General features: G+C 45.6%; 3 protein-coding genes across 3 annotated transcripts; 1 reads left to right on the plus strand and 2 right to left on the minus strand.

Moving 5' to 3' along the window:
• Positions 1–511: 511 nt before the first annotated feature.
• On the minus strand, positions 512–9,424 carry LOC6535563 (V-type proton ATPase 116 kDa subunit a1). Its single transcript, XM_015191732.3, has 6 exons — positions 9,253–9,424; positions 3,441–3,578; positions 1,747–3,374; positions 1,428–1,686; positions 1,131–1,365; positions 512–1,073 (listed from the first exon to the last, which is right to left on the minus strand). The coding sequence occupies exons 2-6, from the start codon at positions 3,555–3,557 to the stop codon at positions 808–810; spliced, it is 2,505 nt and encodes an 834-aa protein (XP_015047218.1). The 5' UTR covers positions 3,558–3,578; positions 9,253–9,424; the 3' UTR covers positions 512–807.
• A 792-nt stretch (positions 9,425–10,216) lies between these two features.
• Positions 10,217–10,899, plus strand: LOC26535669 (vesicle transport through interaction with t-SNAREs homolog 1A). The gene is made up of 2 exons (XM_015191734.3): positions 10,217–10,463; positions 10,524–10,899. The coding sequence occupies exons 1-2, from the start codon at positions 10,305–10,307 to the stop codon at positions 10,731–10,733; spliced, it is 369 nt and encodes a 122-aa protein (XP_015047220.1). The 5' UTR covers positions 10,217–10,304; the 3' UTR covers positions 10,734–10,899.
• A 35-nt stretch (positions 10,900–10,934) lies between these two features.
• Positions 10,935–13,296, minus strand: LOC6535567 (WD repeat-containing protein 37). The gene is made up of 3 exons (XM_002096160.3): positions 12,871–13,296; positions 12,153–12,714; positions 10,935–12,095 (listed from the first exon to the last, which is right to left on the minus strand). The coding sequence occupies exons 1-3, from the start codon at positions 13,022–13,024 to the stop codon at positions 11,348–11,350; spliced, it is 1,464 nt and encodes a 487-aa protein (XP_002096196.1). The 5' UTR covers positions 13,025–13,296; the 3' UTR covers positions 10,935–11,347.
• Between the last annotated feature and the right edge of the window lie 119 nt (positions 13,297–13,415).

Here is a 13,415-nt window from a genome sequence, read left to right on the forward strand (position 1 = left end):
AATCGATAGAAATTTACAAGACCAATAAAAAAATGAAATAATATCAAAACATTTTTTTTAAAGTGTGGGAGTGGCAGTTTTGTGCGGTTTGTGGGCGTTAGAGTGGGCGTGGAAACATTAATCGACAAACTTGCGCTGCGTCTATGTCTCTGAAGTCAGTATGCTTAATTTCCACTTTCTAGCTTTTGTAGTTCCTGAGATCTGGACGTTCGGACGGACATGACCAAATCTACTCGGCTATTGATCCTGTTCAGAATATATATACTTTATATGGTCGAAAACGCTTCCTCCTGCCTGTTACATACTTTTCAACGAATCTAGTATACCCTTTTACTCTACGAGTGTAACGGGTATAATATTAATAATAAAGTCTATCTGTTTCTGAGCGTAAACATTTGGGGACATCCCAAAAGAATGCTACAAAAAATGAATGTTAATAATGCAGAATTTTGATTGTGGAATGTCTGCCAGATAAGATGTGGCGTTTGAGTTTTCAATAAATTTAAACAAGTTTTCGTTCTCTTCTTTGCTGTATGTTTATTACAATTAGTATTTATTTATAACAATGAATATCAAATTATTGCTTTCGAAACGGTTTTTGAGAATACTATGCACAACTCAAAAGAGGAATACTTTGACTACAGAAGAAATAGACAACGGAGGATACAAAAATGTGGGAAGAGCACCACAATACTGACAATATCCAAAAAATTAAACAAAATAAGAACATTTAACAAACAATCAAAATAGTTCGGGCGGGGGTATAATTGTATACATGTTTCCCCAGTTTGAGCACATTTAGATGGCTTACTCGTCCTCCTCGCCATCGAGGATGGCCTTGAAGCTGAACGGCTGGAAGGCGTAGCCCATTCCCTCGTAGAACTTGCTCATGAACTCCACCCAGTGCAGACGCAGGGTGTGCAGGAAGGCGGACAGACCCTCCATGAGGACCAGGATAGCCAGGGTGAACAAGCACCAGGCCCCGAAGATGATGAACAGACCAATGGCACCGCCCACGCCGGACATCTTAAGGCCCAGGGACAACACCATTTGCCACAGCACCTCGGAGAGCTCTGCAATTCGTGAGTTATTAGTAAGTTAATCACAATCCTAAGTCAATATATATTTACGGGCGTGAGCCAGGGACAGAGCCCAGAGACGCAGATATGACGCCGTGTGCGAGATGGTACTGAGCACGTATTCGATGGTGTGGATGGCTTGATGGATGTAGATTTCGCTCATGGGCTCATCGTCATGCCCATGGGCACCTCCAGCATTCTCCTCGTTTCCAGAGAAGCCAGTGGGCAGAGGAGTCTCGCCTTCTGCCAGTTCCATGTTGCCGGTCAGCTGACCATTGTGGTTGGCCTGCGAGAGAAAATTTGTAATTATTACCGGATCTATTCCAAACAATTAAATGAGAAACCTACATGAGCCTTGTTTTTGCGGGTGAACTTAATGTACAGGGGCTTGCCCAGAAGCATCCAGGGAATGCAGCACAAGGCGATGAGCACAAAGGTCTTCTGCAACTGCGGCTGTGACTCAAACATGAACTCATTGCATCCCTTTGGCGGCTCAGTGTTCTTGAACAGCATCATGTTGATGAACATGATCAGCACGGAGGGAGCGCATCCAGGAGTTTCTGGCTGGAAGCTAGTCCTAGCGTTATAGCTGAACCACTTGAAGAACCTGCAGACAGAATTATTCGTGAGTTTGGGAAAATAGTAACTAAATTTCGGGTAAACTCACATCATGAACACCATGTAGCCGAAGAGCAAAAGCAGGAACAGGATCTGGGGCACGAACTCCAGGAAGATGGAGGCGTAACGCTTGAAGTGGGTGAAGTTAACGACCGACATACACACGCCGAAGACCATGTGCAGCACTCCGAAGATGATCGACAGCTTCATTTTGAAACTGTTGAGGAAGATGATCTTGTTATCAGCCAGCTGCCACACGGGATCCATTCCGAAGGGATAGACGCCCACGGCGGAGCTGTTGGGCGGCAACTGCAGGTTCGGGTTGGTTAGCACAGTCGATGTGTTGTAGTTATTGAACCAACGTGATCCAAACAGGTTCATTGACTTGGAGAACACGTCGTTGTAGACCAACCCAGTGTACATGGCGAACAGACCCATCAGCAGAATGATGTAGCGACCGCCAAAGAAGATGTTCCAGATCTCACCACCGTTGCGGATGCGTGCCAGCTTGCGCTCACACAGAACCATCCAAGCTCCAAACAATACCAGAATAAGACCGTGGCCCAAATCGCCGAACATCACGGCGAACAGGAAAGGGAAAGTGATGCAAGTGTACAGGGCGGGATTGCACTCTCTGTACGAAGCCACTCCGTAGGCATCAATCAGATTCTGGAAGCCCCGGGTGAACTTGTTTGTCCTGTTGAAGGTCGGTGGCTGCTCGTTGGTGTCGATCACGTTCAGAAACGAGGGTATGGTGCTGCCCACAGCAGCAGATCCATCGGACAGGGCCTTCTGGACAACGGGCAAATCCTTGGTGGGCACCCAGCACTCGCCAATCAGGCACTTCTTGGTCACGTCCATGTTGAACAGATTCAACGTGTGGTAGATCGCCTTCATCTTCTTGACCATGATCGACCACGAGGGCAGATTCTTGGACACGGTGGCCAGGACGCGGCTGCGGTGATCCTCCGTCTGGCTGAGGACCAGCTTCAGATCCTCCAGACGGGTGCGCACGTTGCGAACCATTTCCTCGCGCTCGTTGTGCGAGCTAGGACAGGGATACAAGGAGGCGTGGAAGCCAGTGCACACCTTCTTGATACGGTTCTTCAGCTGCTCGCCCTGGAAAAAGGCCACGAAGACGGTCTTGTAGATGGGATGACCGGTGGCCGGATCGTTCAGCGGCTCGTCCAGATCGGAGCGCTTGAGGAAGACATTGCCCCTGGAGATGCGCCACAGCATACGCTCAAAGGCGAACACTCGCTCCCGGTTAATTACACCGGCAACGAATCCAAGCCGGCCGCGGTGTTGTGCAGCAGCATCGTTGTCTCCCGCAGCTCGGTTGGAGGAGTCCAGATTGAGGACCTCCTGGTCGGAGAAGAAGCCCTGCGTGTTCTCCAGTACCTTGCGCAGTTCGGTGAGCTCCAGATAGTTGGACTTCATGTTCACCTCGTTCTGGGCCAGCTCGATCATCTCCGACTCGGTCTTCTCCAGGTGCGCCTCCAGATCGATGATCTCGCGTGGATTGGGGGCACGCGGAATGTCATCCTGGATGTCGGGCAGGACGATGCCGTCCTTCTTGATCTCCGTCTCGATGTAGCGGATCTTGCGCTCCAGCTCATCGCAGCGACGCACCTCAGTGACGAACTTCCGCTGGAAGGCGTTCACGTTCACATTCAACTGGTGGTCAGAAAAGATATATAATTTGATTAGTCGGCGTATCTCGCAAAGACAATCGGTACTTACGTCGCGGAACTGCACGCAGCCGGTTTCGCCCAGCTCAGATACGGAGGTGTACGCGGCCTCCGGCTGAATGAACATCTGGCAGAGTGCCATCTCCTCACTACGGAACATGTCCCCCATCTTGGCGACTGCTTACGTTCCCTGTGGCGAAAAAAAGATTGGGGGAGGAGGTTAGTCTCGGCATTCCGCAGACGTGCAATTAAAATAGGGAAAAGACAGCGTTTTGTTTTCGCCCTCAGAGAGTGTTTTGTCTGGGCAACAATATCGTATACGATAAGCACTGAGAAAAATAGTGTCAAAAAGTGGGCTGCATATAATTTGGACTTCTACTATAAACTACAGATTTATTATCATTGTGATGTATAAGAAAGTTTAAAAATCATTTGTTATTTATAAATAACCAATAATAACAATAACCAAATAACCAAGCCTAATAAGACTGCCACATTGTTTTCAATTGAATTTTTATATATCCGCATATTAGAATATTTATACTCTTTTCCCAGTGCTACTTTGCCCCTATTCAACCCGATATATTTATGTACATTTGTATGTACGAATTTCGCAGGCTTGATTTGCAAATCATTTTATTTATTTGTCTTTCATTTGTTTTTCTCTGGTGCGGAAAGGCAATCACTCTATTTTCAGCTCCATATGGCGCTCGGACCTGGCCGAAACTAAACATGTGTTTTGGCTTTCAGTCAATATATCAGGATCCAAATATGTACCGGTTGCTCAATTACAACACCTTGTCACGTTCTACGCCCCTGAGATTAACTGCTAAATCACGTAACTTCAAACGGATCGCCAAGTGCAAATGAATTCGAAACTCGCGTTGATTCTTCAAGGTCTTTTCCAAACACATTGAACATCGCATAAAATGCTATACAGGAAAAGTACCGAAAAGAATGAGAATCAATTGGTGCTTGCTCAGCGACTTAAGTGATTGTTTGTATACAATGGGAGTTTATTGCTTTAAAGCACAGCGGAAGTAATTCAATGATTATTCCACTTTCAAAACGATAAACGAGTGGAACCCAGAAAGATGTCATCATATTATGGTGGAATAAGACCAGTTCCAATATCTAGAAATAACCAATCTATGATATAAACAGTCATTAAGCTGTTTCATACATATATGTATGTACATATGTCTAAACGGACCAATTGGGTTAGTACCAGTTTTCTTGACTCATTTCTTACTGGGAGGGGAATGTGGATGTGGTGCCATGTCCCCAAAATGTCATTCTCTGAAGTTGGTAATCTAGAAGGGTGAGCACTTGCAAGGCCATTTTCGCCGCAATCTTAACTTATTTGCTTAAGTTATCTGCAGACCCGCTGCAAAAGTGTATACGGCCCAAGAAAACAGTTTTTATCGCCATGTCGACCGTAAATGCAACATTTCTACACTCTTTCTCAACTCGAAAACTCGGGAAACATATGCGGGTCTCTACAGATGAACCAATATAAATTATGGTTATGGTAAATTAACTGATAATTGTAACATTATCAAGAGCCGCCCATGTGCAAATGGAGTTGACTTCTCCCAAAATCGGTGGGTTCAGATAATGCCACTAATTACTGTCTTTGATTTAATTGGGTGGGTGGATTCATGAGTAGCCCAGTGGCATATAGTGGCGGCGGGGAGTGGTGGGCAGGTCCTGGGAAAAAGCATTGGTCCGTAGTCGCCACCAGTCACCATTCCGGTGTCTGCACTAGAGAGCATTCCGCCATTTCGCTGTGTACACACAGACGACACCAAGGCTTGTTGTGACATCATCGGGCCAAACAGTCAACGACACGGCGACGTCAGCCTCGCACATTATCGAACTTTAGTGGCTCCCCCGAATCCCCGAGATCCCTGGATCCCGTCCAAGTGGAAAGTCCCATTAAGCGACAGCAGGGAATTAGCTTTTGCTTTTTCCGGGACACATAAAATAAATGATGTGTTATACATATGTACATATGTGGACACATTTACGTATGCGGAGGTACTAGGCATTAAGAACAAACATTAGGCATTTGTTCCCGAGCAAGCTAAGAAGATTTGATCAAAATATATAAGCTATAAAAAAAGTGTCTCCATTGTTGTCTAGAGCAATTTAAGAGAATTCGGATTTAAAGCGGTTTAGTGTAAAGATTTTACCAGCGCTGGTTGAATCACTTTGTAAGTTTTCTTGTTCTAAAGAGATATGAAAAGTGAGCACTGGTTTTTGCACAATTATTCATAGCATTGAAGAGCGATAAAGCGCAGTGTGACATAGAATAATAAAACACTTGGGTGACCGCCAAGACAATTGGACAGAAGCCAGTACATAAAGGGACGTCATTGATATCCATCGAAAACCTAACCCAGAGGTCTTAAAGGTTCATCAATCATGGGACCAACTGAAGTCTGATGGGAACATGGGCTTGAAACCCGAATTCGCCAGGTTTCAGTCATCTTAGCTAGGGAGTGGGATTGCACATGACTGTTTAATCCGATCCCCGTCCACTCTATGCTCCCTATCGCCTGTTGCTTCCCCTCGAACGTCGCCATATCTTTCGAGCTGTTTCAGCGTTTTGCTTTCATTTTATCAGCTCAGCATTTATGTAGGTTGACACTTTGTTGTTCTGCTCTGTCGTTTTATAACCAAGAATCGTTGGCTGTCGCCAGTGTGCTAAAAATAGCGAGTCATGAAATTCGCAGCCTAATTGCTCCTATTATTAATTAGGAATATAGCAAGTTCTCAGCTCGTTAAGGCTCATTTTAGAATGTTTGTCGGGCAATTGTTGCCCCATCTTTATGGCATTATTAAATTACTATTGGCGTGTGCCGAAACAAAAGTGGGGAAGTCCTTATAGAGCGGGTCTCTCTAATTTAATGCGGCTGGCTACTTGTTAAGTTTATTATGTAGTTTGGCGGCGTTACCTATTAACGAGGTTAAGTGGCGCAATTTTAAACCACATTTGAAGGATTTCCCATGGCTTAGTGGTGTGTATTTTAAACACGCTAGTGCAAGGCATTTCTAGTACTGGGTTTAATAATAAATAATGGAATAAACTTTTCGACCAATTAGGTTTTGACCGTTGATCAAAACGTTACGAGGTACATATGTCTGTATGTATTGGATTCCTTCTAATGCGTAGAAAATACCAGATGGAAAAGGTTCCTATTTATACATAACTCATAATGCGGAAATTGGCATGGCTCAGATATCAAAGTATGTATTAAGATATGAAACCTATTTACTCGTAAAAGTTTATATTTCTCTGAACTCCCATATAAATATAACAATCGCAATATTATATTAAAGTCATACTGAAGAGCAATATATGAGGACTGAGTAAACCTTATATTTACAATTATACGAATAAATTAGTATGAATTCACTTGAAACCCGTACCTCCGCCGACGAGAATTACCTCCAAAACTCGATTGGCTTCAAAAACCGGTAATTCAATTGTAACTCGCCTGCTCAAATGCTGTTTAATGATTCAACGAGCGCACTTTCGTTTATAATAAATTCGACCACAAGTCCAGTTTCAAATTGCGATAGCCCAATATCGCAATATCACAGTTCACACGCACAGCTCGAAGACGAAAAAAACACTGAGCCAGCTGAGAGGCAACTGCTAACTGTAAGCCAGTTCGACTTCAAAACAACAACTAAATGCCGCGCGCTCTCTTCTTCTCTTTCCCTTTCCCCTTTCTTCTCTCCTCCTCTTCGCTTTGCTGGTCACTTTCGTGAGTGGACTCTAGCCTTGTGTGCTCGTGTGTGGGTGTGCCTACTTCGATGTAAAGGTAACCTTTTTTTGTTGCCAAGTGTGCAGAAGTTTTTAAATCAATTACATAGTTTATTTTTTCGGAAATAAGTTGTAGTTTATTAGGTGAGAAGAAATGTTAAGACTAAATACTTTATCTATTCCAATAAGAACAATAACAGTCAGCTGCTTTTCTTTATCACTACCAATACACAAACATATAACACTTTATTATTAATAAGGAAGCGAATTAAGAGGCTGCACTGTACTTCAGATGCAATGTGGTTGTTTTAGTTGTTGTCGCTGCTCCTTGGCTGTCACACGCGAGTTGTGGGTGAGCCTTAATCACATTTATTCGTGGGTGAGGGAGAGGGAGGTGCGGAGTGGGCGTGGGGAGCGGCCGAGAGAGCAAACGAGCGGTTGACATTGACAACCCCCCTTTTGCTGTTGGGAGCGCGCTTACGCCCATGTGTGAGTAGGCTAATATCGCTACACTTCGAAGTTTCGTTGAATTTGCGCTCTGTTTTGTTTGCTTCTGTCTTTATCGCTCTGCGCTTTGGCTCTCCCGTTCGCTATTTGTTGTTAATTCGAATACGAATATAACTTCTAGTTTTTATGGTGCCTCTGCGCTCGGTTTTATGACAACGGCGTTTCTTCCACTGCGGGTAATTAAGAACTCGCTGGCACGAAAACCCGAACAAATTCAATGTGAATCCACCATGGGGGCGATCGAGAAACAAAAACAGTCCGCACTCATCTTTTATTAAACCCAATTGTCAATTCAATTCATTTTCTTTAACTGCTTCTGTGCGAGGAAAGAACCTAAAAATCGTACATTTTCATTGCGTCACAAATATGATTATACCTATATGACACGGCACTTATTATCAAACTATTAAAGGAACTCAAAATATTATAGTGCTGTTAAACAAAAGCAAGTTAATAAACGCATTAGTATACGCCCTCTTTAAATAGCTATTTTAAGCAATATCCTGAGGTAATAATAATATCTATAAACTACTAAGTCTATGCCTATAATAATATCTGTAAACTTAGTGTCATAGGAGCATAATAAAGTTTGCCATTAAATTCAGCATTATTCCTCTTGAAGTGCAGTGTTTGTCGACCACTCCCGATAAGATACATAAGAACTTATAGAGTTACGTAACTGGAGATCAGCGACTCGAGTGGCCAGGCTTTGGCTTTATATAGGTTATTAGCCGGACGATCGACCAACAACACTTGTTGGAAGTCCGCAAATATATACTATACTTGAGATGTGAAATTGCTAGATTTCTAGAATCGATCAGATTTTCCATTCATAAACTGGGTCTGCGACTGTGGCTAATCAGCAAAATACTGATTGATCGATGGGAAGTGCCATGGACAATTTATAGAGCGTTCCATAAATCATAATCGACTGGTATTTATTGTACGCTATTTGCAGCTACTCGAGCTCAGCTTTTAGGGTTTCCGTTCCAGCTGAAGATCTTTTTGGGCAAGGCTTCTGGAAGCCGAGACCCCTAAGATCACATGATGGCCCCCATATAATGATTGCATAAAACTCGAAAACTCGCGACTTGCAAAGAGAGCGCGACTCACAGATACTCTAGAGAGTATCATATTCACATGACAGGGGTGCGACTAACACATACACTGCGAAAGTGGTAGGTGCGTACGCGTACCCGTACCGTAGAGTATCTCACAGATACACGGGGCTTACGAAAGAGATAGCGCTACGCGTATCTGCCGCTCTGACTCTAGCTGCGACTTCTGGCAGGTGTTTGCACAATGGGTCCCATGACAGGTGTGCCCCGCAGCCCCCACTAAGCCCACTTTTCCGACTAGTGGCTGTCAGCAGCCAGCATCACGAGCCAAAGTGCACACAAATTGGGCTTTATTGCGGATACTCCCTGCGGCCAAAGCACGTGCTTTCGATCGCTTAGGATCGCTAGTTTCCAGGGGATATCGCATATACTAGGAGATAGCCCTTGGCACCGCTTTTACGCCTTGACCCCCGTGGATTTTTCCAGTTTCTTGATTACCTTCGAGTTTTGAGTTTTTCGCTTACCTTCTCAGCTCCGAAAACGCTTTTTATGTCAAAGACACACCAGATTCGATTCTCCGCGAGTGCAAACGATAAATTTAGAACTTGTTTGTTTCCGAGCGAGAGTATCTTTATTCGAATCTGAACCTGAATCGAGCGGATCACACGTCTGCTCACCGCCAGCGATCGACTGCGTTTAAATTTGGCACTCGCCGCGACTTCGGAACGAAAATCTCACGATCGCCTCCAATACCAATATCTCGCACTCTCTATTACTCAGCACTCACACCCTGTGAATTTATGCGACTCTCTCGGCGCGGGCATGCCAACTATGTATGATCGGGGGTCGTTATCACAAATCAGAAATCAGAAATCGACAAATACCCGTACTAAAGTCAAAATCCTCGAGTTCTACATATGTACAAATGTCCGCATTGCGTAGGCACCGCGACCGCTACCGCCTCCATTATCAATTTAAATTAATAACGCTTCAACCGAGTAATTCCCTGTTCTAGATAAGTCGAGTTGATATTGATAGTTATTTGTTTTGGTTTTGTCAACCACTATAAATCGACCCACCTTAAGGCCCTAGCAACTGAAAAGGGGTGAGTATTCGATCGATCTTTGCCTACAATGGGCTTCTATTTCTGGCCAACCTGCTTCCTCCTGTCCACCAAAAATATGTCAATTAGCTAGCGGATCCGCTTTTCAGAAACCCCATTTGTCATATCCATCACCTCACTCAGATACCATTATTTTAGATATTTTTAAAGTAACTTGCTGTACTTCAAGATAGTGAGACAACAACCCTAAAAAAACAAACGAACTACAATTCCTAGAATTAGAAAACATAATATTAAACAAATATGGTAATTTGCATTTCCAATTCCAACTGCTATCAGTGCTGTAAAGTGCAAAAAGTACCAACAGGTGGCTTTACGCAAAAGGCGTTAGTACATTGCTATACGGCACTTGGGTGTTTTTACTGCATGGCTCACCACGGCCGCACTCTGCCTTTGTTTTTTTTTTGATATTGGAATATCGCATTTAAATTGTTGGAAATTCTTAACAAAATTATGTCGTATGCCGGCTATAGCCAGCTGCCCAGTGGCAGCGACCAGGAGCGCAGACAGGCGCAGCTCGCGGCCAGCACCTACGACGTACTGCAGCGCACCACAGACAGTATCCAGCGATCCAACCAGATTGCCATCGAAACGGAGAGCATGGGGGCGGAAGTAATTACCCAGAAACTATCTATTAACAGGGCTTGCTAATACTGGCTTATCCTTCAACAGGTGCTGGGAGAACTGGGCGAGCAAAGGGAATCCCTGCTGCGCACCACCCGCCGCCTGGAGGACGCCGACCAGGATCTGTCGAAGTCGAGGATCATCATCCGGAAGTTGAGCAGGGAGGTGCTCTACAACAAGATCATCCTGATCCTGGTCATCATCCTAGAGGTGGGCATACTCGTCGGGTTGCTGGTGCTGAAGTTTGCTCACTTGTGAGCCCATGCCATTATATTCCAAATAACAGTCACAAAACAGGCGAAGGACTATGTCTATGTATTATTCGTTATAAATGCTTTGCCATAGATAATAAGTATATAAATGTATATAAAGGCAACGAAGATATATATACTCTAAGAACAAAACAAGCTCCATTGAAATCAAATTGCAATTTAAACACACTTTATACCCAGCGATGAATAGGGTGCTTGATTATGTTTATTCATGTTGACTAAAGCGTTAAAGGCTTAGACGTCTATAATATGTATAATGGTAGTAAAACACAGATAAAATCGAAGCTGGACATCGGAAGCTCTGCACTCCGATCCCTTTTGCCCAATCCCAACGCATATAGCCAATAACAATGATAAAATGTAGTTCGTGCAGCACGCTACGCCACGACTATTTGGCAAAAAGCAACGATAATTACACTCAGTGGGCGACACCTAGATAGTAGAACATCCGGAACAGTGTCTGCATAATACTTGATCTATGATAAACGGTTACATATAAGTATAAGCATCGCTTTGGAGATGCTTTGTTCGAGAGATGTTTCGGATTTCGCGGGCTGCACCTCCTCATTTCTTTGGCGCAGCTCTCCGCTTCAGCCGCCTTCAATTGTCCTTCGGTAGAACGATGGACCAGCCGAATACGCGACGATCGAAGCCACAGGAGAAGAGGTCGCAGTCGAGCAGCGGTTCCTCCGCCCACGCTACAGACGATACCATCCGTCGGTGGCCCTGCCGACTGGTTCGCGGCAATCGGGCGATTCTCTGCCCGTTCAAATCAAACAGACGGATCTGCCGATTGTCATGCGGTATGGCGATAATTCCTCCAGTGGAGACCGCCAACCGATTGACCGAGGAATCTGTTCGGATGGTGGCCAAGGCGGATCGCATGTTGCGCAGCTCCCAGACCTTAATTGTGCGATCATCTGACCCGGACACCACCTTGTCGTCCCGTGCGAACACACTGGACGTAACCGTTTCCGTATGCCCTTGGAAGACGGAGACCACTGGAATTGACTCTCTGAAGTCCCACAGACGGAACGTTGTGTCCCTGGAAGCGGTGACCACCAGGCGTTGGGTGGGATGTGCCGACACGTGAGTGAGTTCGTGGTCGTGCCCAGTGAGCGGCTGCAGTGGTTGGCCTGACTCCACGTCCCATAGGATAGCAGTCCGATCCCAGCTGCCAGTTATGATTTGATCCATCGAAGAGAGCCAATCGGCGGCTACAACCACTGAAAGATGACCTCCGGGGCCTGTGAACTCGCAGAGCGGAGTGCGCAAGGTGTCCACACGATCGCGATCCTCCACCTGTTCATCACTATCGTCCAGTTCCTCCTCTGAAGAATGGCCCTTCCTGACAATTATACACCCATTATTAACGGAATTTTAAACGTATTCCCAAGTTACTCACTTCGGCACTTCCCAGTTGACGGCAGCCTGCCAGATGTGGGCAGTCCCATCACCACTGCCGGTGAGCACGAGATCTCGCTGCTGATGGAACTTGATAGAGTTTACGGAGCCGGCGTGCCCTTGGTACTGCAACAGACACCTGGCACTCTCCACGCCCCAGATGCAGGCCGTGTGATCAGCGGAGGCAGTGCCAATAATGGGCTGTCCCGCCTTGGCGGCAACCTGCCAGATGCCATCCTTGTGGCCGCCGAATTCTCGTACCACTGTGCTGACCACCGTGGGCGCCTTAAAGCTCGAAACGATGCGGCTGGTCTGGGCCTTGATCTTGTTGCTGGCCTTAGCTTTGCTGCCGCCGGTAGCGCTGCTTAGTTTTGCCTTCAAGCTCTTGTGTGTGCTGGATGCGGCAGCCAGGAAGCTGCCTGCCCCTTCATCTACCTGTGTGGCAGGCGTGGCCAAAGCTGTTGATGAGGCTTGAGTGCTCAGTGATCCTCCTGCTGCGGATCTGGCCTCGGGTGGAATCAATGACTCCTTGGCGGTGGTGGCTATATCAAGCTTCTCCTGAACTATAACAGAGAATAAGTTTTAATCAAGTGCGTACAATAAAAATATACATATACATATGTATGTTAACAATAAATGGTAAAGCCCCACAGAAATATGTTCTTATTATGCACGAGGAACGGCTCCTTAAGGAGTTGTGAAGTATATATGGTACTCACGGGCCTGGTTCTCCAGATATAATTGCTCAAACTCCCGCTCAATCTGGGCGAAGAGGATGTGCAGACGTGCCCGGAATGGTGCATCCTCCGGAACGCCGGCCACGTCCTCCGTCAAACTGGTGAGACGCACAGCCCGTGTCTTGCTAGCCTTCATGCTCACTTTTCGCCTTTTTGTTGTGTATCTCGCAAGTGATTTTCTGAGCCGAGCTGGTCGGCGATTTCCGTTTCCAGCTGGGCAGGGCGCCCAAGGGAATCCAATTAGCGGTCAGAGGTTGCAGACTCACACTCTATTGATCCATCTTCCACTGCTGGCGACGCATTTGCTGCTTTGGCTGGCTGGCGGACTGCTGTTGCACTTGGTTTTCGCAATGATAATATACCTATTAAGGGTGTAGGTGTGCGCGAGTAGCCGGAACAGCTGGTGATGGAGATGTGTTTATCAAGTGGAATCGATGTGCAGTTATCGCAGTATCGGCCAGTGGCACACTGAGAGAAAATTAAACAAAACAAAAATTAAATAGCATTTTATTAATTATTTTACCCTT

The sequence above is a fragment of the Drosophila yakuba genome, chromosome 3R (genome assembly GCF_016746365.2).
Source record: "Drosophila yakuba strain Tai18E2 chromosome 3R, Prin_Dyak_Tai18E2_2.1, whole genome shotgun sequence".
NCBI lineage: Eukaryota > Metazoa > Arthropoda > Insecta > Diptera > Drosophilidae > Drosophila > Drosophila yakuba.